This window comes from Rhinatrema bivittatum, chromosome 4 (genome assembly GCF_901001135.1).
Source record: "Rhinatrema bivittatum chromosome 4, aRhiBiv1.1, whole genome shotgun sequence".
In the NCBI taxonomy this organism is placed as follows: domain Eukaryota; kingdom Metazoa; phylum Chordata; class Amphibia; order Gymnophiona; family Rhinatrematidae; genus Rhinatrema; species Rhinatrema bivittatum.
In genome coordinates, this window is record NC_042618.1 from 252216344 (window position 1) to 252239730 (window position 23387).

Sequence of the window (23387 nt, forward strand, 5' to 3'; positions counted from 1 at the left end):
TTGTTCTCTACCTTCATCTGTTGGTAGGGATGAATAAAACCCGCTTGTCTGGACTGATCTGGGTACGTTCAGGAAGTCACATTTTGTTTCTTTTTTTCATTTCAAATATCAAAAGAAAATAAATCACAAAAAAAAGAAAAGATAAAAATGTAAGTGCACAACCATAATTAATCAAGGCATTTCTGACCTTCAGCCATTTCTGTACCTGTGGGATTATTAATCCAAATGCAATTCCTCCTATCAAGGTAAAGTTGTGTTCGGTCCAATCAGCTACTCTTGCTTCACAGCCTGTTGTATATATTGTATTAGCAGCTTCCCTGGTGCTTAGTGACTGTACATCATAGCCACACATTGTATTTATTACAGTCTACAAAACAGAAATCAAAAAATAACTAAATTATGTCTGTTCTTTTGCATGATTTAGCAACAAATCCATGAAATACATTTTTCATATTTAGTATAACATTTTCTGACTTTCAAAACAGATTATCCTACACTACTCTAAATACAAAGGACTATGCAAAACAGGGCTGTTCATTTATTTATATTTGATTTATATTCTGCTTTTTGGCACTTCAAAGTGGTTTACATTCAGGTACTCTAGATATTTCCCTATCCTAGAGGGTTTACAATCTATTGGATTTACTAAACCATGATAAGGCAATATTGTGGGGAAAACAGCATGTAACATTCGTTAAATGCTGTTTATCATGCGATATCGCCATAGCGCAGCACTTTTATTTGATAGTGTGCGATAGAACACAAGATTTCCTCCCCCTATCGAAATAATCTGTTTTGCATGTATAAAATTTCCTAATACATGTCAAGCAAACCTATATAAATAAAATAATGTGGCAAACTTAGAAAAAAGTCAACCCCATTATTTTAGCACTTTTCAGGGAGCTGTAGCTATTTTCCCACAGGAGCATCGGGATGCTAATATGGGTTCCCGATGATCCCATGGGAAAACTAAAGATAATGAGGCCCAAAAAATCATAAACACCCCCTCACACACACAAAAGCCACAAGTCACTCTGGAAGTCACTAGTGATCCCTGCAGCATTGTCCCCTGCCGAAACAAACAAAAAAAAAGTGTCCAACAGCAGTGCAATGGCCCTCTCCCTTCTCCATTCCCTCCCCTTAGTGGATAAAAGTTCCCTTCATCCCAACCCAAAAGAAATGACCCTGGTGGTCGGGGGGGGGGGGAGGGCAAGTGGACCCCCAACCCCCTACCATACCTCTAAGATGTATTTTTGATAGCCAGTAGGAGCCTGGAGCACCCCGTAGCTCTGGGCCCATTGATGCCATGTTTCAAAATGATGCCAAAATGACCTTGCCACATCACAGAAGCAATATCCGGGGATCAGAACTAAGCCAAGTGGTCTTGGTCTGATACCCAAACCTTTCCCCTGTCATGTGATGGGGCATGGTCAGATTAGTGCCATTTTCAAAAATGGCATTAACGAGCCCAGAGCTAGGGGACACTCCGGACTCCTGCTGGCTATCGGAGATCCATTTTAGAGGTATGAGGGGTTACGAGGGTGGGGGATGGGGGTCCGCCTGCCCCCGTAGACCATCAGAGTCATTATTTTTGGGGTGGGGTGTTCCCTAGACACAAGAGATTGTATTTTATTTTGATTTTGGGGGAGATCTTGAGACTATGAGGGCCTTTTTCACTGTTAAGGGAAAGAATGGGGAAGGGAGAGGGCTATTGCCACTAGGTTGGATACATTCTACTTTTTTTTTTTAGGGGGTTAGGCAGCACCCCAGGGCATTTTTTGCAGCTTTGAGAGGGACACTTTTTTGGGCTGCTGGCTTGTTAAGTGATGGTGGACCCAACCATGGTGGGCCGCCATTGCACAAGAAGGCTCCAATCTGCAACGCAAAAGTTTGTCACACATTAAGAACATAAAAGTTGCCATACTGGGTCAGACTGAGGGTCCATCAAGCCTAGCATTCTGTTTCGAGCGGGCTCGAGACCCCATCATCGGAAGAGAGTGTGAGCCCTTGGGCCACGGTACAACCCCAGGGTGAAGCTCCAAGGTATATGCTGTGGGTAAGCGAGCGCATCTGGGCATGGGCTAGACAAAGCTAGAAGACTCAGAGACTTGGAAAACTTGGAAGCTCCATGAAACTGCATGCACAAGAGTGAGACCCATCAACGCAATGCTGGTCTCTGGGGTAGTCTTCCGGCCACTCGAGCCCTTTCAGATCTGCCGCTTGGGAACGGCTTGTGCGTAAGGACAGATGGAGATCAAGGACTGTAGATGACTCTGAAGACAAGGGCTAGATGAAGGCACAGCAGACAAGGAACTTGACAAGACTTAGATACAGGTTATTCAGACTCAAGACTTAGGTTCAGACTCAGGTTCAGGATTCAGACTCAGGTTTGGATAGAGCCCTGCACCGCAGCTGTCCTACACTGCTCATGGGCTGGTTGTGGACCACACCGAATGTGAAGCAGACTCTGGGCTTGGAACACGATGAAAACTTGGCACTGGAAACATGATGAAGACTCTAGGAGAATCCTTTGCCCCTGCATGCCCTACACAAACCTGATAGCTGGTCACGGACCATGCAGACTCTGGACTTATGACTTGGACATGGTCGAGGCTGGGCAAGGAGCTCCAAAGACCAGGAACAGGATTCAGGGACTCAGGAACTCAGAACCAGGGTTGGTACCCCGGTGTTTCAGGAATTCAGAACCAGGGACAGGATCAAGGTGTTTAAAAACAAGGGACTTCCGGAGATTTGACCAGCTATGAAGACAGCCTTGTGCCATGAGGCACCGTACACAACCTGTGGGGTGGTCGTGGACCACAATGCTGGCATGCCTGGAGGAGTGGATGAGAGAAGACCTGAAGGCAGGACTTGGAGATGAGGACTGGAACATCAGGAACTTGACATCATGAAGATGATGCAGCGACCATTGAGAGACCAGGAAAATGGAATGAAGGAGCGCCCACCATGAAGAACAAGGAACATGAAGACCTTGAAAGAGCAAAGAACTCGAATTACGAGGACTCCTGGAGTGAAGAGGTGATGCAGGAACTCCAGGGACGAAGCAACTACTCCTTGTGAAGGCCCGGAACACAAATTGAAAAGTCCTTATATAGGGCAAGCAGGCTGAAGTCATCAGGAAAGGACTCAGAGCTTTTCCCACCACAGGCCCTTTAAATCATGAGCAGAGGCACACGCACGCGCCTAAGAGGATGTCAGGTGAAGAGGCAGCATAAAGAGCGGCGTATCGGTGGCATTTCAAGCCGCATAGGATGGCAAAGGCAACATCCTTTTGTGAGGTGCACAGGCAGTAGTAGGGGAGAGCGACACTCCAGCCATGCAAGAGCTAAGGAAGCGGCTCCTTGCTGTGAAAGTGGCAGAAAGGCCCAGGCGATGATGGTTTCTCCAGGCCGCGTCGGGAGGTGAGCAGAGCTGCTCGTGGACTTGTCCCGCAAATGAGCACACACCTGTTTCCAGCAGTGACCAATCCAGGTTACTATCACCTGGCAAGTACCCAAACATTAAACAGATCCCATGCTATTAATGCCAGTAATAGCAGTGGCTATTCCCTAAGTCAACTTGATTAATAGCAGTTTATGGACTTCTCCTCCAGCAACTTATCCAAACCATTTTTAAACCAAACTAAACTAATGCCCTAACCACATCCTCCAGCAATAAATTCCAAAGCTTAATTGTGTGTTGAGCAAAAAAGTATTTTCTCCAATTTGTTTTAAATGTGCTAACTTCTTGGAGTGCTCCCTAGTCCTTCTATTATCTGAAAGCGTAAATAATCAATTCATATTTACCTGTTCTAGTCTTCTCATGATTTTACAGACCTCTATCATATCCCCCCTCAGCCGTCTCTTCTCCAAGCTAAACAGCCCTAACCTCTTTAGCATTTCCACAGGGGGAGCCATTCCTCAGAGGGAGCCATTCTATCCCCTTTATCATTTTAGTCATTCTTCTCTGTACCTTCCCTGGTGCAACTATATCTTTTTTGAGATGCGGCGACCAGAATTCCACACAGTACTCAAGGTGTAGTCTCATCATGGAGAAATACAGAGGCATTATGACATTCTCAGTTTTATTCATTATTCCCTTCCTAATAAGTCCTAACATTTTGTTTGCCTTTTTGACTGCTGCAGCACACTGAGCCAATGATTTCAATGTATAATGCCTAGATCTTTTTCCTGAGTGGTAACTCCTAATATGAAACCTAACAATGTGTAAGTACAGCATGGGTTATTTTTCCCTAAATGCATCACCTTGCACTTGTCCACATTAAGTTTCATCTGCCATTTGGACGCCCAATCTTCCAGTCTTGCAAGGTCCTCCTGCAATTTATGACAATGTACTGTGAATAATTGTGTGTCACCTGCAAATTTGATCATCTCATTTGTCGTATCTCTTTCCAGATCATTTATAAATATATTGAAAAGCACCAGCCCAAGTACAGATACCTGAGGCACTCCACTGTTTACCTTTTTCCACTTAGAAAATTGACTATTTAATCCTACTCTGTTTCCTGTCTATTAACCAGTTTGCAATCCAAGAAATATCATCTCCTATCCCACGACATTTTAGTTTTCTTAGAAGCCTTTCATGAGAGACTTTGTCAAACACCTTCTTAGAATCCAAATACACAATATCTATTGGTTCACCTTTATCCACGTCTATTAATCCCTTCAAAAAACAATGTAGCAGATTTGTGAGGCAAGACTTCCTTTGGGTAAATCCATGCTGCTGTGTTCCATTAAATCATGTCTTTCTATATGTTCAGTGCCAGCAAAAATAGTGGAAACTATTCTAAAGAACAAAATCACAGAAGTCAGGCTCACCGGTCTGTTGTTTCCCGGATCACACTTTGAGCCCTTTTAAAATATCGGGGTTATATTAGCTACCCTTCAGTCTTCAGGTATAATGGATGATTTTAATGATAGGTTACAAATTTTTACTAATAGATCTGAAATTTCATTTTTGAGTTTTTTCAGAACCCTGGGGTGTATACTATCCGGTCCAGATGATTTTTTTATTCTTTAATTTGTCAATCTGGCCTACTACATCTTCCAGGTTCACGATGATTTGGTTCAATTCATCTGAATCATCACCCTTAAAAACTGTCTCCGTAACCAGTTTAGTCTTTCCATAACGACCTTAACTCCTCGATCATCTAACGGTCCTATCTACTCCGTCGCAGGTTTCCTGCTTTTGAATACATTTTTTAAAGTTTTTATTATGAGTTTCAAATTCTCTCTTAGCTGTCTTATGAATGTTTTACATTTAACTTGATGATGCTTATGCTTTTTCCTATTTTCTTCAAATGGATCCTTCCAATTTTTGAAGGACATTTTTTTGGCTAAATTAGCTTCTTTCATCTCACCTTTTAACCATGCTGGTAATCGTTTGGCCTTCCTTCTACCTTTCTTAATGTGTGGAATACATATGGACTGCACTTCTAAGATGATATATTTAAACAACAACCACGCCCATTGTACACCTTTAACCTTTTCATTTGACCTTTCAGTTTTTTCTTTTTTCCTCATTTTATCAAAGTTTCCTTTTTTAAAAGTTTAGTGTTAGTGCTGTAGATTTACATATTGTCCCTCTTCCAGTCATTAGTTCAAATTTGATCATGTTATGATCACCATTACCAAGTGGCCCCTCTCACCAAATCCTGTGTCCACTAAGAATTCAATCTAAAATAGCTCCCTATCTCATTGGATCCTGAACCAATTGCTCTGTGAAATAATCATTTATTCCATCCAGGAACTTTACCTCTTTAGCATGTCCTGATGTTACATTTACCCAGTCAATATCGGGGTAATTGAAATCTCCAGTTATTACTGCACTGCCAAATTGATTAGCTTCCTTGATTTTCTCTTAGCATTTCATTGTCAGTCTCATCATTTTGGCCAGGTGGACAGTAGTATACTCCTATCACTTTACTCTTACCCAACTCATACAGGATTTCTACCCATAAAGATTCTACTTTGCATTTAGTCTCTTGTATGATCTTTATTCTGTTGGACTCTATGCCCTCCCGTACATAAAGCACCCCACCCCCCCATCAAGTTGATCCTCCCTATGATTGCGATATAATTTGTACCCTGGTATAGCACTGTCCCATTGGTTATCCTCCTTCCACCATGTCTCCAAGATGCCAATTATGTCTATCTCACCATTCACTGCTATATACTCTAACTCTTCTATCTTATTTCCTAGTCTTCTGGCATTGGCATACAGATATTTCAAAGTGTAACAACCTGCTTTTCAGTTGATAGGGATAATTTGGAATCCTTTTGCTCAGGTGATTCTTTCCTTATAGGCACATGGACTATGTTTGTTTTTATTGGAACCTCTGTTGGGTTGCCCTAACTCTCTTGTTTTATTAGTATCCTTCGAAGATACCTCCCTTTAAAAATGCACTGCTGAGCAACTGTCTTTCCTCCCTTGTTCTAGTTTAAAAGCTGCTCTCTCTCCTTTGTAAAAGTTAGCACACACACACACACACTCTGATCTAGCTTCTCTGTTACACTCATCCTTTGATTCTCCATCCCATAGCCTTTCCTTCACACAGCCTCCCACTTCTCCCAGATCCTTTAGTCACACAAGCCTCCTATCCCCCAGACTCTCTAGTCACAAAACCCCCAGCTCCATCCCTTTTTTCTCAATCTCCCCATCTCAGATCCTCTAGTCATGTAATCCCTCCAGACTCTGTGGTCTCAAAACCTTCCGATCCCTTTCACACATCCCCCCCCCCCTAACCTCTGGATGCTTATCACTCCCCATTTTATTCTAGTGATTCCCTCTTCCCCTTTATTCACCCCTCTTATGCAGATCAGACAGCAGGAAGTTGGGAAAATCAGCAGTGTATCTGTTGCAATGCTGCTCGCGGGCCTAGCCGCGAACAGCCTCCCACCTCTGCTGCCAGGCCGCCGCTGTCTCCACGTGGACCGGAGCCCGCCGCTGCCATTCCTCCCTTGCAGCCTGGAGGCCGTTGCCAACGCCGTCTCTGCCGCCGATTTCCTTGCGGCATGGAACTGCCATTCTGCTCCCTTGTCCCTCGGCAGGAAGCCGCTGCCGACCCACTTCTGTTTCGCGGCCTAGCACCACCTCCAGCCCTCGACTTCGCGGCATGGACGCTGCCGTCGCTGTCACTCGTCCTGCCTCTCTCTAGGCACGAGATCGCGCCTTTTCCGAGTATTTAAAGTGCCCATGGTGGGAAAGGCCTCATGGCCCCCATCTGATGATGTCATCGGGCATCTCCTCTTCAGCCCTATAAAAGGGCCCTTCACCAGTCCCTCGTCACCTTCGCAAGGAGCCAGTCTGCTCCTGGATTCCTCTTCTTTTCCAGCTATTCTTTCCAGGAGGCTCCGAGGTCCATCCTCGCTTCTTCAAGGCACTCTGTTCTTCGTTGGGAATTCCCTTGTCTTTGTCCTTGGTTCCTGATCTCTCATCGGATCCTGCGTCCTCGTCCGTCCTGTCTTGAGATATCCCAGTCTTCAGATGTCCCAGTTCCCTCCGGCTCCTCTTGGCGGATGTCCTTGTCCTTAGATGGTCCAGTTCTTCGATACTCCTCTCCAGTTGTTCCAGCTTTTTTATGCCTGTGTCCTGTGTCCTGTGGTCCCTGATCCTTAGGAGTCCAGCTTCTGGGACTTTTGGAGATTCACCCTGTAAGCCGAAGTCCCCCCAGGAGGAGCCCGTAGGGACACGGCCACTGGGACTTAGGCGACTCCCTGAAGGTGGAAGATGGTCCGGATGTAGGCGCCTCCTGCAGGTCGTGGGTTCCAGATGGCTGGCGCCTCCAGCAGTCGTAGGTAATCCAAAGGTCGGTTCAGGAGTCTGAGTCCAAAGGGCGGTCCGCAGCCAGTCCAGGGGTCGAAGTCCAGAGAGCGGTCCAAAGCCAGTCCAAGGGTCGAAGTCCGAAGAGCGGTCCAAAGCCAGTCCAAGGGTCGAAGTCTGAAGAATCAATCCAGCGAGGAGGGTAGACCAGAAGCGGGACGAAGAACAAACCAGGAACACAGCACCAGCAGGCCGAAGACCAGGAACCTTGTTGCAAGGCACTGGAGTGATCTAGCTGCAGGGTATTTATCCCCTGAAGGCGTCTGACGTCATCCAGGGCCAGAGTGAGAATTTCCCACGCTGTCCCCTTTAAATGGGGCTCCTCCCAGCGCGCGCGCGTCAGGGGGTGGGGCCAGCCGCGCAGGAGCGTCGGCGTCTCTCCCAAGGAGGGAGAGACGCGCTGAAGGGCCTGCAGGCCCAAAGAAGACTGAAAACCGCCCGGGGAAGGGTGGAAACGGCCCGGGCCGCCCCCGAGGTAGGTGGAGGGACCGGGGCACGGCCCGGGACCACAACACTTATTGATTCTTTCCAGCTACCAGCAAAGTGATCCCTTCCTCTCAGTGCTCCCACAAAGGTTCCTTAAAAATTTCATGAAGCGCAACTATATGCCATCTATTTATCTGAATATTATAAGACACATTTCAAATGGGAACTCTCAGGGGACTGTTTGTACAACAGGAGTAACTTGCAGTTCACATATTTAGCTCTTTTATAGGCCAATGTAATCACCCTGAGAGGATAATCTCAGTCTAAAAGCTGTTGCATAAGAATCCAGGCTTGTACTTTGAATTCAGCAAGATCAGAGCATAGTCAACAAATTCTAAGGAACTGGCCAATTGGTAAATTCCAATGTACGGTAAGTCCAGTACAGGACGGAATTTTATTTTAAAGGGACATACATCAGCCTGGATTGTGTACATTACTATATGCCATTGTTTATTGTTATATATAGTTCGTACCAAATGGGCCATCAAAGTACGACTGAATGAACATCATAGCTGTTTAGCTACTTTGAAAACATCAGCTCCTATAGTCAAGCATTGCATCACACAACATCATGAGTTTGACAGTGAACATTATTGAACAAGTGTTCCAAAGCTGGCAAGGTAGAGACAGAGAAGCTCAGTTAAATAACAGAGAACAATTTTGGATTTTTTAATTTAAACTCTGTAATACCTCATGGTTTGAACAAGCAGAATGGTATTCCCTCATTTAACAGGGTTGAGTGAGAAGTGTTTTTGTGTATATCTATCCTGTTGACATCTCTGTGATTGCAACATGATATGTCAGGAATATGCTGAATTGTGATTAGTGATACTGAGTACTGCTTCCATTTAAATCCACTGTATTCCAGTTGTTTAGATGCTGCTAAAAATGGTTAACCACTCCCCCTGACGCAGAGGACAAAGCTCCTTCAAAACATAGAATGTGTCGGGGATTTGATACCAAAGACCTTCTTTCTACAATTGATGACTTTTGTCAAATTAAACTGTTATTTTCTTGAAGAATAGCATTGCAAACAATATGTTGTAACATGAGATGGTATAAATAAGATTTTATTTGCAGTTTAAAAAATTCAGATTTGTTGGACCAATACTTTTTGGCAATATTGCTGACAAAACAGACACTCTGAAGTGCAAGCATGAGCAATGCACCATTTATATGATGGTCCTTCATCACTATATAGAGTATCTCTGGTAGCAGCATTTAATATTTACAAACAAATATTGTGAGAGAAATCTTCATTTGTATTTGGATTGTTTAGACATTCTGATTTCTCCAGTGGAACCTTTGGAGCATTAGTTGTCTTTAGGGGACCATGCAAAAGATATGAAGCACCTAGACCTAAGAGTCCACATACCACTAATTCAGTGCAGCTTTGGACTCAGCTGGGATCTGAAGAAAGACACATTTACCTTTCAGGTATCAATCCCGGAAAAAACATACCAGATTGAGATCTTATCAATGGTGATCCATTTAGATTTGTAGACCTAGTCACTACACAAGGGAAATCTTTGCTAAGAGGGCTTTCAGCAGAGTCATAAGAATGAGTCACCCCACTGCCTTTAAGCAAGAAAGAGTAGTGGGAGGTATAGGAAGTCTCCTTACAAGCTCTTGATCAGTTCCAAGTTCCATATGTGCATGTTTTTCTCACTGCAGCACAATACAGGGAAATCTGTGTCTTTTTAGATACCTTGGTGAATGCAATAGTTGCAGTGGCCTACCTGACAATAAAAGACAATGAAGGTAAGCCTCTTGTAGGATTTATCCTTTGTAAGGCTAAATTAGCTCCACAGACTAGCCACACCATCCAAGATTTGAATTGTGAGGGTCAGAGTTAGCAGTGGAAATTGCTGAATTGTTCCTAAAAGAAAAACTTGCAATCTGACATAATTAAATTTTACACTGGCAGTAAAGTGGTACTGGATTATATATACAGTCAGAGCAGGAGGTTTTATGTATATGTGAGTAATAGGGTTGAATGCATCAGAAAATAAACCTGGCCAGAACAGTGACACTACATTCCCAAAGAACTGAACCCTGCTGACCATGCCACAAGATCTGTTTCTGCAGCTCATCTAATGTAGATTATATGGTTGATAAAGACAGAATTTCTTTGGAGCATTGGCAAAAGAGCACCAAATTCAATGGTCTGCTTTGAATTGGTAAATCCTGAACTGGATGCAGAGATCCATCCTCAGGTGATTGGTAACCAGAGCAATGTTCCAAGTAAAAGACACCTAGGAACACAGTGCTTCAATCGGGTTTCAAGATGAGCAGTGCTCGTTCTGACCACTCTGATGGTTATAGTCTCAGCCATCATCAATGCCAAACCCTTGGTTCCTCTATCTTCACACCCAGAGTCTCCAACCATCCTGACTCCTTTTACATCTTTACCTAAAAGACTGATGTGAATCTGGTACCACATGGACAGCTTATCACCAAGAAGATGCCCAGCAGAGATGGGAAGATCCATAAAGTTGAAATGCAGACTGCCAGACAAGGGACTGTAAAGAACTTTCAGGACTATCCAGTACCGAGCGGTAGGAAGAGCTGCGTTAGTGCCTGCGGCACCCGCGGTTGCCGCACGCACAGTGCAGCACACCTACCGCTCGATCCTGAACACTAATTTTATGTAAATGTAAACCGCGTCTAAGAAGGGCCCGTGAAGCCTTAGGCCCGCGCAACCCATTTTACTGGATAGAGCGCCTATACAGTATCCTGGTTGCGCGGGCCTAATGCTTCACGCCATGCTGGTATCTGTCATTTCAAATGTCATTTGAAATGACAGATACCAGGAAGTCGGGACTGCCAATCCCCCCTCCCCTCCTCCCGAAGCAGGGCGCGAAAAGCAGCCTTGCTCCGGGAGGAGGGGAGACTGACAGCGGCGAAGCAAAAAAAAAAAAGCGAAAAAAAGCAAAAGCAAAAAGTAAGTCACTTCGCCGCTTCATGGCGAAGCATCCCCGATCGGACTTCTCCTGCCTAAACTTACTTTTTTTGCAGCTGTCCGGTCCATCTGAAGAAGGTATCTTCCCCTCCCTGGGGAAGATGGATGCCAGCACGGGGGAAAGTGGCCCCTATGCATTCAATTGGCTGCTCAAGACGTGACGTCACGACGTTTGGCGTCACGGCATGTGACGTCACGTCTTGAGCAGCCAATTGAATGCACAGGGGCCGCTTTCCCCCGTGCTGGCATCCATCTTCCCTGGGGAGGGGAAGATACCTTCTTCAGATGGACCGGACGGCTGCAAAAAAAGTAAGTTTAGGCAGGAGAAGTCCGATCGGGGATGCTTCGCCGTGAAGCGACTTACTTTTTGCTTTTGCTTTTGGTTTTTTTCGCTTTTTTTTTTTTGCTTCGCCGCTGTCAGTCTCCCCTCCTCCCGGAGCAAGGCTGCTTTTCGCGCCCTGCTCCGGGAGGAGGGGAGAAGTGACAGCGGTGAAGCGACTTACTTTTTGCTTTTGGTTTTTTCGCTTTTTTTTGCTTCGAGAGGAGGGAGAGGACTGGGGTTGCCCCGGAGACCGGCACCCAAGATCGCGGCCGGGGCAGGTGAGCGAGGGCTGGGGGAAAGCTTGCCACCTACCCTTACCCCTGCCTCTACCGCAGGGTCAGGGTAGGCGGTAAGTTAGCAGGTTAAACGCGCGACAAAACGGCAGGGAAAGATAGCGATAGTCGGGGCGCGGGTTACGGGATGCTAGGGAATAGCTAATTCGCTCGTTTGCATGCAATATCCATGCCGCATGCGGAAGGGATTGGCCGGGGATTTTAGGACGCGGTAGGAGTAGGTTAAAGTGGATTCGGGATCGCAGGAAGGGATAACGCGGCCGGAAAGTGAGTAAAACGCGGCTTAGGAGCAGGGTAAACGCGGCCGCACTTTACAGGATAGACCTGATAGTAACATAGTAAACACAAAATATGAATAGTCCATTCAGTTTGTCCAGGAAGATTTGCTTTTTTTTTTTTTTAATGGTAACTGCTGCTCCGTGTAGGTTAACCCCTCCTGCTGTCCCCCACCCCTGGGTCTTCTGTTAAGGGTAGTAGTTGTAGCTCTATGCAGGTTACCATCTCCATGCCTTCTAAGCATAGTAACCACTGCTCCATATATGTTACCCCAGTTAACACGTTACCCTTTTTCTTAATTTCCATCCTTTAGTCATTAAGGATCCTCTATGTTTATCTCACTATTATTTCCAACCCTGATGGATAGATTAGTAAAATCACTCCTAAAGATAGCAGCTGGTTTGTTGCCTTTGCCATAGAAGTCCAGGCATTTTGCTTGGCTAACAATTTTGCACAATGGATTGCAAATTTAGATTTTTTTTGCAAAATGCAATGTGAGTTGATTTTTACTGTACCTCCCCTGGTGCATGGATACAGCAAGAAAATGGCACGCCACATTTCTCACGGCTATGATTCTCCACTGTGCAGTTAAAATACAGGTTCTGCGACCAATCAATGAAACTATACCATCCGCAGCATTGGAACTAAAATGAAACAGAAAGGTAATAGATATCACAAAAAATAATAATATATGGCACACATTACAGACAACATGCTAGCAGTTCAAAACTAGCACATCAGAGGTGAGAGAATAAATGAAATGTTACTTCGCTCAGTCTTCCTTATGATTTATGTTATTTAGCATAAAAGAAGAGAGATGAAAACAAAAATTGACTTGAAAAGGCCTTAAATGTTTTAAGTGCATTATTGCTGTTAAGAAAGCATAGTGAGTTTTTGAAAATATGTTTGAATAAGCAGAATATTCTTGTAACAGAAGTTCTGACGTAAGAAATCCAATCTACAGCAAATGTCATCCATCTCAGTGGTTTCCCATAAAGGAAGAGTTGCCTTCTACTCAAGCCATAATCACGTATGCGCCTGTACGGTCGGCGCCATTTTGCTGTACGGCAAAACGATTCGAGTTTAGGAGGTCGTTCCCAGACCCCCGCTGGACTTTTGGCAAGTCTTGTGGGGGTCAGGAGGCCCCCCCAAGCTGGCCAAAAGTCCCTGGGGGTCCAGCGGGGATCCGGGAGCGATCTCCTATGCTCCTGACGTCGGGGGACAAAAAAACAAAATGGCGCCGGCGCTACCTTTGCCCTCCTGTCATATGACAGGGCAAAGGTAGCGCCGGCGCCATTTCTACAACGCACCGGAGGTCCGAGAGTAAAAGATCACACCGGGACCCTTCCTCTGGACCCCAGGTAATTTAAGGCATTTTGGGGGGGTTCGGGAGGGTGGGGGATTTATTTTAAAGGGTCGGGGTGGGTTTTAGGGATGTTTTAGTGTGCCGGTTTTCCCGCCCTCCCCCGATTTACGATTTACAAGATATTTTAAAAAACAAAACCGCGACGATAAGATTCCCTCCCCCCCCCCCCCAGCCGAAATCGATCGTTAAGATGATCGATCACACGATTCACATCTCTACTTTAAAGACTGCTGTACCACTGGCTGCTCCAGTTCATTTCTCGGGAGAGATTCAGAAGACCAGGGGCGTTTTAAACCAGTGCTGCATGCCATACTGTCCAGCTGCCTTAGGGTGCGCGTGTCGCACAGCCCTGCTTCAAATACTTTCTTTGGCGCGAACCTCAGGGGCATCCCCCTGTGATGATGTCACCCATCCCGGATACAAAAGGCCTCCACTACTGCTAGCTAGTCGAGTTAGCAACAGGTTCAGGTATTCATACTGGTGAACTCCTTACGGATGGGATTCGCTCTCTGTACCTAGCTACTCTGCCTCTCCATTATTGGACTTACTCTATTGGGGTACCCGCTCCTCGGGGGCCTCTCTCTTCTCTTTTAGGTCGCTGTCTGGAACCGGTACTCCCTCCTCGAGGGCCCATGTTCCCGGACTCGCTGCCTGGACTTCACTTCTGCCTGGAAGATACCGCTGCCTACACCATCAGTGAGTTACCATCTACTTCTTTCAGAGCTCTTCCCTGGAACCAGGTACTCGCTCCTCGATGGCCTGCCTTTACTTCAGCTCCTGTGTTCCCTACCGAGAGAAACCACCGTGTGAGTACTCAACCAACGAGGCTCTTTTCCAGAACCCTGCATATACTTCATTGTACTCACTATCTCAGGTTCTCTACACTACAGCACAGCCATTGTGGGATCACTGTTCCAGAGCCCTGAGGGACTACAAGCCCAGCCGGGCTTCATCTCTGCTCATTACTGCCACCTCTGGTGGCTCCTCAATACTGTTAATAAAAGATCTATCTGTGTTGTGTGTCCTAAGCTGAGCCTGACCTGTGGCCCCTCACGGGACTTCCCCCCGTGGGCGTGGTCAGCAGCCACAGTGTCCAAGGATCCACCCAAAACCTTACAAACAATAACAGGATATAGGCAGGTGAGTGTGGAGGGAGGAGTTTAGCAAGGTTGGGCAAGACAGAGAGGACAGAAGGGTGGGGAGTTGTCAGGGCAAGTAGAGGAGGGGGGAGGAATGGAGGGTAGTGGGGAGTGGGAACAAGAGTAAGGATAGTGACAGCTCTCCGGAAGTGGAAGTGGCTAACCTATCCTCCGGCAGCCAGGCAGCAGCTCGGCCACGTCTACGTGCCTACAAGTTCAGCATGGGCATGGAGGACAATGAGCAGCTCGTCGCTGGTGTCCTGGAACATTACCAGGGCTTCCAAGGGCCAGATATGGCATACTATCACACAGGTCAAATATATATCACAACATTTGGGCTATCCTACAGGTATTGGTCATACTTGATTAAATATACAATATATACCTGTTTTTGCTTTTCACAATTGTTTCAATTGTATTAATAAACAGCATTGTATGTATTTTAATATAAAAGGGATATATGGAATAGGAAATACAGTGTTTAGTATTATAAGTATTTAATGTATAAAGGGATTTGTGCAATAGGGAACACTGTGAGTGTGAATGTGGTATGTGTGTTAATGATATAGGGATTTTAGATGATATATGTTATATGTGTGTGATTTAATTAAATAAATATTTATGAAAAGCAAAAACAGGTATATATTGTATATTTAATCATACTATCACACAGGCCATAACCCGATGCAGCAGAATAAAGAGGGCCGGAGATTAGGTGGTGACCGCTATAGGGACATAAAGATCCATTTGAAGAGTAAGGAGGCAAGCAGGACCAAATACATGTGGCAGACTGGAGGAGGAGTCCTTTGCCCAATTGTCCTGATGCCAATGGAGGAGCACCTGATTCAACGGCTGGGACTGGCCTTGTTCAAGGGATGTATGAGGCCCTGGACACCACACGAGCCAGGGCCGGTAAGTTCAGATCACTTGTAAATGTCAAGTCTGCTACAGATGTCTACATATTTTGGCATATGATGCTCATATTGATTGATGCAAAGTGCACATCTTGTGCCAAATAGTAGATGTGCACTTCTTAGCGTCATACTTATGTCTTCATCTTTGTTTTCACAGCTCTCACCCAGGAAATCCCTGGTCCCAGCCGTGAAGCATCAGGGACCAGCAGCGCAGCCCCAGGCTCTTTTCAACTTGATGCTCAGACACAGTGAAGCGAGGAATGGGAGGAGCAGCAGCAGCAGCAACTTCAACCCCTTGGATCGCCCATACCCCTCGACGCCAACCTAAACATCTCCAGCTTCATGGATGGAAAGATCCTGCCATGGAAGGAAGCAGCCCAGTCGTCACCTGCCTCCAGCAAACCACATGACCAACGGGAGGAAAAAGACAGCCAGCCAGCTCATCCCATGAGCCTTCCCATGCCAGTTTTGTGTTGCGTTCGTGCCTGCTCTTCGCCCTCGCTCCACCCTCCCTACCTATGTGGCGACTCCCTCCAGGTCTGAGGGACAGCTTGCTGCCGCAGCGTCTCCCTGCCGCATCTCTCTGGAGTTCCCGGGCTGGTCTGACACTGCGGATCCGCCATGTTCCTGATGACGTAAGGGCACGCACGTGCGCGCGCTCCAGATTTTGTACCAGCAAGGGCGAGAACCTCGGGGTCGTCCCCCCGTAGTGACGTCATACGCTTCCAACTTAAAAGGCCTTTGCTTGCAACTATGAATCGAGTTAGCAAGGACTCGAATCATACTCTTCCTGATTACGATTCACCCAAGCTACTCTGCCTTCTTGTACTTACCAGGAGTACCCGCTCCTCAGGGGCTCCGCTCTTTCGTCTTGATTTCAGATTGCTAAGACGGGATCCGGTACTCACTCCTCGAGGGCCTACGTCCCTGAATGCCCAGAAGACTCCTTACTACCTGGGAGCGATCGCAGACGTGAACACTGTGAGTTCTATTACTGATGGGAATCGGTATTCGCTCCACGAGGGCTTATGTTCCTAATCGCTGAAGACTCTCTTCTGTCTAAGACGTTATCGCAGGTGCAGAGATTGTGAGTGCTTATCTCAGACTGCAGACTGGAACCAATACTCGCCTACGGCTCCTGTTCCTGAAAATACTGAAGACTCTCTGTTGCATAGAAACCAATACAGATATCTACAATTGTGAGGGTATCTTCTACTACTGGTTATGTATCCAGCATACCCTGTCTACTCACTACCTATAGTCTTTCTCTACAGCTCAGCAGCCCAGAGATCACAATTCCAGTATCTGAGGGACTTCAGCCTGCCGGCCGCATCAGTTCACTACTGCCACCTCTGGTGGCTCTACTTCCTGTCTAATAAAGAACTATTTGTGTTTGTCTCCATACTCCAGCCTAGCCGGTGGTCCCTCTCAGGAGCGCCTGAGGTTATCTACAAAGATTATAATATGCCTTGGTCCCTCCCGATGCAGCCACCGAGAAACACGGGACCGTGTCGGGGGACTTCAAATCACCTCATTTCACTTTGAATGGAGTTGCAGTATTGAATGAACTGTAACTTTCTGGATTTATAATAAATTTACTTCAATTTTTGAATGGAACTTTATATTCTTACCTGCACCAGTTTATCTGGGTAATTGAAATCTCCCATTATTACTACACTGCCAAATTGGTTAGCTTCCCTGATTTTTCTTAGATGGGCCCATCCTGTTTACAGAGTTCCCATGCTGGCTTACTGATGTGGATGTCCTAATGTCTGCCTGTGTTATCCTGCTACTTACTTGTTATGCTGTCCTCTGTGCTCTGCCCATAATCCTGCCTCCCTCATGCAGTCTCCAGTCATGATCCTGCTGGTATCTCATCTCTTCCCATCCTGCTGCTGCCTTCATGCTGCTGTTTCACATGTTCTCATTCTGCTGCTGCCTCAATGCTGGTGTCTCATCTCCTGGGACTGCTGCTGTCTCATCTCTTCTCATCCTGCTTCTGTCGCCATAGAAACATAGAAGTGACGGCAGAAAAGGACCTAATGGTCCATCTAGTCTGCCCAGCAAGCTCCCATAGTTATCAATTTCCCATACTTATCAGTTACTCAGACCGCTAATGTCAGGGCTCTTATTGGTTACTGTTTGAGTCCAATTTCTTTTCACCCCCTGCCGTTGAAGCAGAGAGAAATATTGGAGTTGCTTCAGAAGTGTAGTATCAGGCTTTTTGGTTAAGGGTAGTAACCGCCGCCATCAAGCAAGTTACCCCCATGTTCTTATTGATTACTGTTTGAGTTCAAGTTCCTCCCGCAATCCCCCCCCCCTGCAGTTGAAGCAGAGAACAATATTGGAGTTGCATCAGAAGTGTAGTATCAGGCTTTTTGGTTGCATCAAGCAAGTTATCCCCATGCTCATATGTTTCCCAGACTGTACAATTCCATGAACTTGTTGGTTGTTGTCTGAATCCAATTCCTCTTTTCCTCTTTTCCCCTGCTGTTGAAGCAGTGAGCAATGATGGAGTATCATCAACAGTATGAAGGCTTATTTGTTAAGGGTATTATCCGCCACACCAGCAAGTTACCCCCATGCCTCTTACTTCATTCCCCTCCCCCTTGCCTTTAGGGATCCACTGTGTTTATTTCATCCCCTTTTGAAATATTTCACCATTTTTCTCTTCACCACCTCCTCTGGAAGCTTATGGAAGCTAGTCTTTAAATAATGTATGCACAGAGATCAGGCCTAGCTCATAGCTATCTACTGATCAACAACCCAAGATATCAACCTCATGGTATGATTGTTCATGTCCCTGGTTGTTCTGCTGTATGTCTTCCAGAGATACACATTTGTCAGACATGACACACTGAATAGGATTGGCCCAAGTGGCACATCCCACTGCTTCCACTGTACCCATGTATCCATGTGATGGTTAAGACAAAACGCGGCTATCATGGCTTTTAGAGCAGAAGTGCTGCAGATAGGATACTGATATGAGCACCGTTAGCTGAGGGCTGTCAGAGTACTAACAGGGCACACTTGACCTGGGAGTCCCTGCACTGTATGCCCAAAAAGATTTGGGTAGACAAGTGACATTTCATCTGCTCCAAGAGAGAGGATGTGCATTGCCACTTGTTTTAAGATGACAAGTTGAAAGTTTGTAGTGCTTGGTCTGATCTTAGTGGAAAGTGCTTTGTATGGATAAATAACATTAGCAGGCCTCTACAGAATGGAGAGAGAAATGAAGACCCTGGCATGATGCCTTGTTGACCTAACTGTGCAAGCCACATGTCATGTAACTGATGCAGTCACATTCCTGACAGTCCCCTGTGTCACTGCAATTTGCTGGAAACACATAGTTGGAAAGGGATGAAAGAAAGAAAGAAGTACTGTTCTTACCTATGAGCCATCAATCACCATAGAAGCCATCTTCAAATTGTTCAAACAATTTTAGGTCAGATTGCCTAAATATAAAGGAATCATGTGCTGCTCCCAGGTACCTGGCAACCACATCGAGGATGTGCAGTTGAGCGTCACAGACCACTTGCACATTGATGGTATGGAAGAGCTTTCTGTTGCGGTAGATCTCCTCCCTGCCCAGGGTGGAATGATTGCTACATATGTAGTCAATAGCTCCCAGAATATTTGGAAAGTTGGCAATTGCATAAAAACCTCTCTTCAAGTTCAGCAAGTCCTGCCTTTTTGAAGGAATCTTATGTAACAATTAATGCGGCTACGTACAGCTGTTATGACTGGCCCAGACAGTGGGAAAACGATGTTTGGGACATTCCCCCAATGACTCTGACTGTTGTTTGGAATGAGCCAGATGCCATAAAACGCAGGGCACACAGGCCTGGCATAGCATGGAACCTTTCTGTCACTGGATCCAGATCCCCTCTGCGTTCCTGATACAATTCCATGATAAAAAAAAACCCACCAAATGCCTCTAATCTGATGACCCCCTAAAAATAATATGTAAACCCAAAACCAACAAAAAGGGTGCAAATGTCTTTTTTGCTATATAGTTTGTCTGGTATCTGACTGGAGAGACATATGCCACCTATTTGGCTATGTCTTAACTCGAGATATAGCAAATGTTGCTTACCTGTAACAGGTGTTCTCACAGGACAGCAGGATGTTAGTCCTCACATATGGGTGACATCATCAGGATGGAGCCCAATCATGGAAAACCAGTCAAAGTTTCCAGAATTTTGACTGGCCCCTACTGGGCATGCCCAGCATGGCACTAACCTTGCAACCAGCAGGGGTCCCCCTTCAGTCTTATTTGAAAGCTACAGGCAGTGCCGAAAAATAGAATAACAAAACGTTACGAACCCAACACCGCGGGGCGGCGGGCGGGTTTCGTGAGGACTAACATTCTGCTGTCCTGTGAGAACACCTATTACAGGTAAGCAACATTTGCTTTCTCACAGGACAAGCAGGATGGTAGTCCTCACATATGGGTGAGTACCGAGCTGAGGATGTCCGAACATGCACCAAATGTACCCAACGGCGTGCAACAGGCATAAAAAATGGGGTGGAATTTGGTAGAGGTAGATCAAGGTCTTTGCAATCAGAGCATGGTGACATTAGTTGGCAACATAAGGCCTATCTCTTAGAGGATATTTGCAAGGCTGCAAAGTATAGTTCAGACCACACATTCATAAATCACTATTGTATAGCCATGGTGTTCCATGAGGATACTAGGTTTGGACTTGCCATCCTCCAAGGCCTGTTTTCAAAATAGAGCTCAACTCCCTCCCTCCTAGGGCCAATTTTTATGATTTCATGTTGTCTTCCTTCTTGTCTTTTTGTTTTGAAAACAAAACAAAAATAAAATATGAAAATAAATTTTCTTCATAAAAACATGTTTCATCATCTATTGGTAATTGTTTTCTATTCTTTTTTATTTTATTATTATTATTATTATTATTATTATCATCATTTGTATATTTGTGTAGTGCTTACTAAATGTATACTGTGCTGTGCAGAGACATAATGGACAGTCCCTTCTCCTTGCAGCTTCTAGTCTATTGGGGCCACAGAACACACATCAAAAACAAATAGGAGGCACTGAATTGACCATGACTGAAAAGATTTAAGGTAGGTAGAATTAAACTGAGGAGGGGTAGCTTTAAAATGGATTGTTCTTCTGCAGATATCAGAAAACACCGATTCTAGTTAGGTAATTTTGCTCTCTAAGATGAATTGCGGGCATTGATGGGATTTCCTAATTAAGGGTTATCTATTCAAAGCCAGCAAGAAAATTCATCTCTTTGAGGCAGCTTTTAATATCTGAATGCCAATTTCTTCTGCTCATGTAACAGATTTATCAATCTGACCTCTACTGGGGAGTGCATATCTCGGTTTTCTAGACAGAATTGGGGCTGTTATCCTATATCTACTTCACACTATACAAAAAAAGGCTGATTAACAACTTAAATAATCAGTTTTCCTTAAAACATTTCCAGACCTCCAGACCACAAATGTCATATCATATCTGATAATAATTAACCTACTTTCCTGCTTTTTCTTGAGATTTGCTAAGTGGGAACTGAGGAGCTGCTGGGCCATGGGCGTTTGGGAAACACTAGAAGGGCTAATGCAAGAGTATTTGGCACCCTAGGCGAACTTTCAATCATGCACCCCCCACTCCAAACTTATAGAAGCACCAGCCCTGAACACTGGTCATCCCAGGAACGATCTTACTAAAAAACTCTGGAAAACATCCCAGCTGAAGTATGCACAGAAGTAACGTAACCCATCTATGTGGCTTGTTGTCTGCTTGTCATTGGAGAATGTCTTAGAGATATTGCTGCTTATTCCCCTTGACACATGACTCTGGATGTTTTCACAATTAAGTTCTTTTGTAAATGGAGAACCCAAATGTTGCTTGTGGAAAAATGTAAATTTCATCTCTGACATTAGCTTTCTATAAGCCATGTTCTGTGTCTTGTTATATACATTGTGGGCAAGTAATATGTAAAATTAAAAGACTCCACTGTACATATAGTAAACATACAATACATATACAAAAGCTTTGAGTTCAGAAGTGTGCCAATATAAATACTGTCATTTCTAAAATAAATTATTTTAGTTTATCTCAAAAAACAAAGTAGTGTATAATAATAGATGTAATTAAAAAAAACTATATAAAACTGAGATTAGAAGAAAAACAATATAGTTTATGCTCCCTTCTTACAGGCGAGTACTAAAATGTAAACAGAATGGTCAGTTTACTATGGCATTCTTTATTACCTTTTCTTGTATATAATCAATTAGATTCTGTAAATCAATGTCACTTCTGTAATTAGAAACAGCTGTTCTCACAAATTCGTTAACTGAGCCCTCAGCCTAGGTGTAAAAAAAAGAAAAGAAATTAGAATAGCACCGAAAGGGGCCAGCCCAATGTAAAGCAGAGTTGCTTACCTGTAACGATGTTCTCCCAGGACAGCAGGACGTTAGTCCTCACAGATGGGTGACATGATCAGATGGAGCCCTGTCACGGAACACTTTTGTCACGGTTTCTAGAACTTTGACTGGCACACTGAGCATGCCCAGCATGCCACCAACCCTGTGGCCACACGGGGTCCCCCTTTAGTCTCGTTTTATAGAAAAAAGCATGAGCAAAAAATAAAACAACAAAACGTAAGTGAACCCAACTCTGCGGTGTGGCGGGCGGATTTTGTGAGGACTAACATCCTGCTGTCCTGGGAGAAAACCTGTTACAGGTAAGCAACTCTGCTTTCTCCCAGGACAAGCAGGATGGTAGTGCTCACAGATGGATGAATAGCAAGCTGCAGGCTGTACCCAAAACAGAGGAGGCCAACAGACACCCAACAACATGCAACAAGCACAACAACATGGGTGCTGTTGGCAACAACGGGGCAGCCTGAACATCACATGGGCCCTAGGTAGGAAGAGTTGGGATGTTATACTGGAAACAGATTAAAGGACAGATTGGCCAAAGACGCTATCCTGTCAACCGTCCTTATCCAGACAGTAATGGGCTGCAACAGTGTCGAGGGAACTCCACGTCGTGGCCTTGCAGATTTCGGCAATAGGGACTGCCCGGAAGTGCGCCACTGACGCTGCCATGGCCCTTGCTGAGTGCTCTTTCACTCGGCCCTCGAGCGGAAAGCCTGCTTGCTGGTAGCAGAAGACAATACAGTCCGCCAACCAACTGCAGAGGGTCTGCTTGCCCACTGCAACTCCCAGTCTATCCTTATCAAAGGAGACAAAGAGTTGGCTGGATTGCCTGTGGGCTGCGGTGCGGTTTAAATAAAAGGCGAGAGCACGATTGCAGTCCAAGGTATGCAGAGCCCGCTCACCTGGATGAGAGTGAGGCCTCGGGAAAAAAGTAGGCAACACAATGGACTGATTTAGGTGGAAGTCAGTCACTACCTTAGGCAGGAACTTAGGGTGAATGTGCAGTACCACCCTGTCATGGAAGAACCTCGTGTAAGGCGAGAGGTCACTAGGGCCTGCAGCTCACTGACTCTGCAAGCAGAAGTAACCGCCACAAGGAAGAAAACTTTCCAAGTGAGATGCTTGAACTCGCAGGAGTGTAGGGGCTCAAATGGCGGCCGCATGAGCCACGCCAGCACTATGTTGAGGTCCCAGGCCACAACAGGAGGATGTAGTGGAGGCTTTAGTTATAGTAAGCCTCTCATGAAGTGCTCCACTAAGGGCTGCACCGAGACTGGGGTATTGCCCACCCCTCAATGGTAGACACTAATAGCGCTCAGATGTACCCGAATTGAGCTTGTCTGTAGACCGGACTCCGAAAGGCACCA

General features: G+C 45.4%; 1 protein-coding gene across 2 annotated transcripts in view; it reads right to left on the bottom strand.

Annotated features, from left to right (window-relative positions):
• LOC115090652 (tetraspanin-33-like) overlaps positions 1 to 23387 on the bottom strand; it is a 174746-nt gene that overhangs the window by 25394 nt on the left and 125965 nt on the right. For both annotated transcript variants that reach the window (XM_029600039.1, XM_029600037.1), the window contains exons 6-8: positions 21850 to 21945; positions 12697 to 12825; positions 206 to 367 (exon numbers count right to left, since the gene is read on the bottom strand). In XM_029600039.1, the coding sequence (XP_029455899.1) occupies positions 206 to 367; positions 12697 to 12825; positions 21850 to 21945 (387 nt within the window). The remainder of the gene's footprint in view (positions 1 to 205; positions 368 to 12696; positions 12826 to 21849; positions 21946 to 23387) is intronic.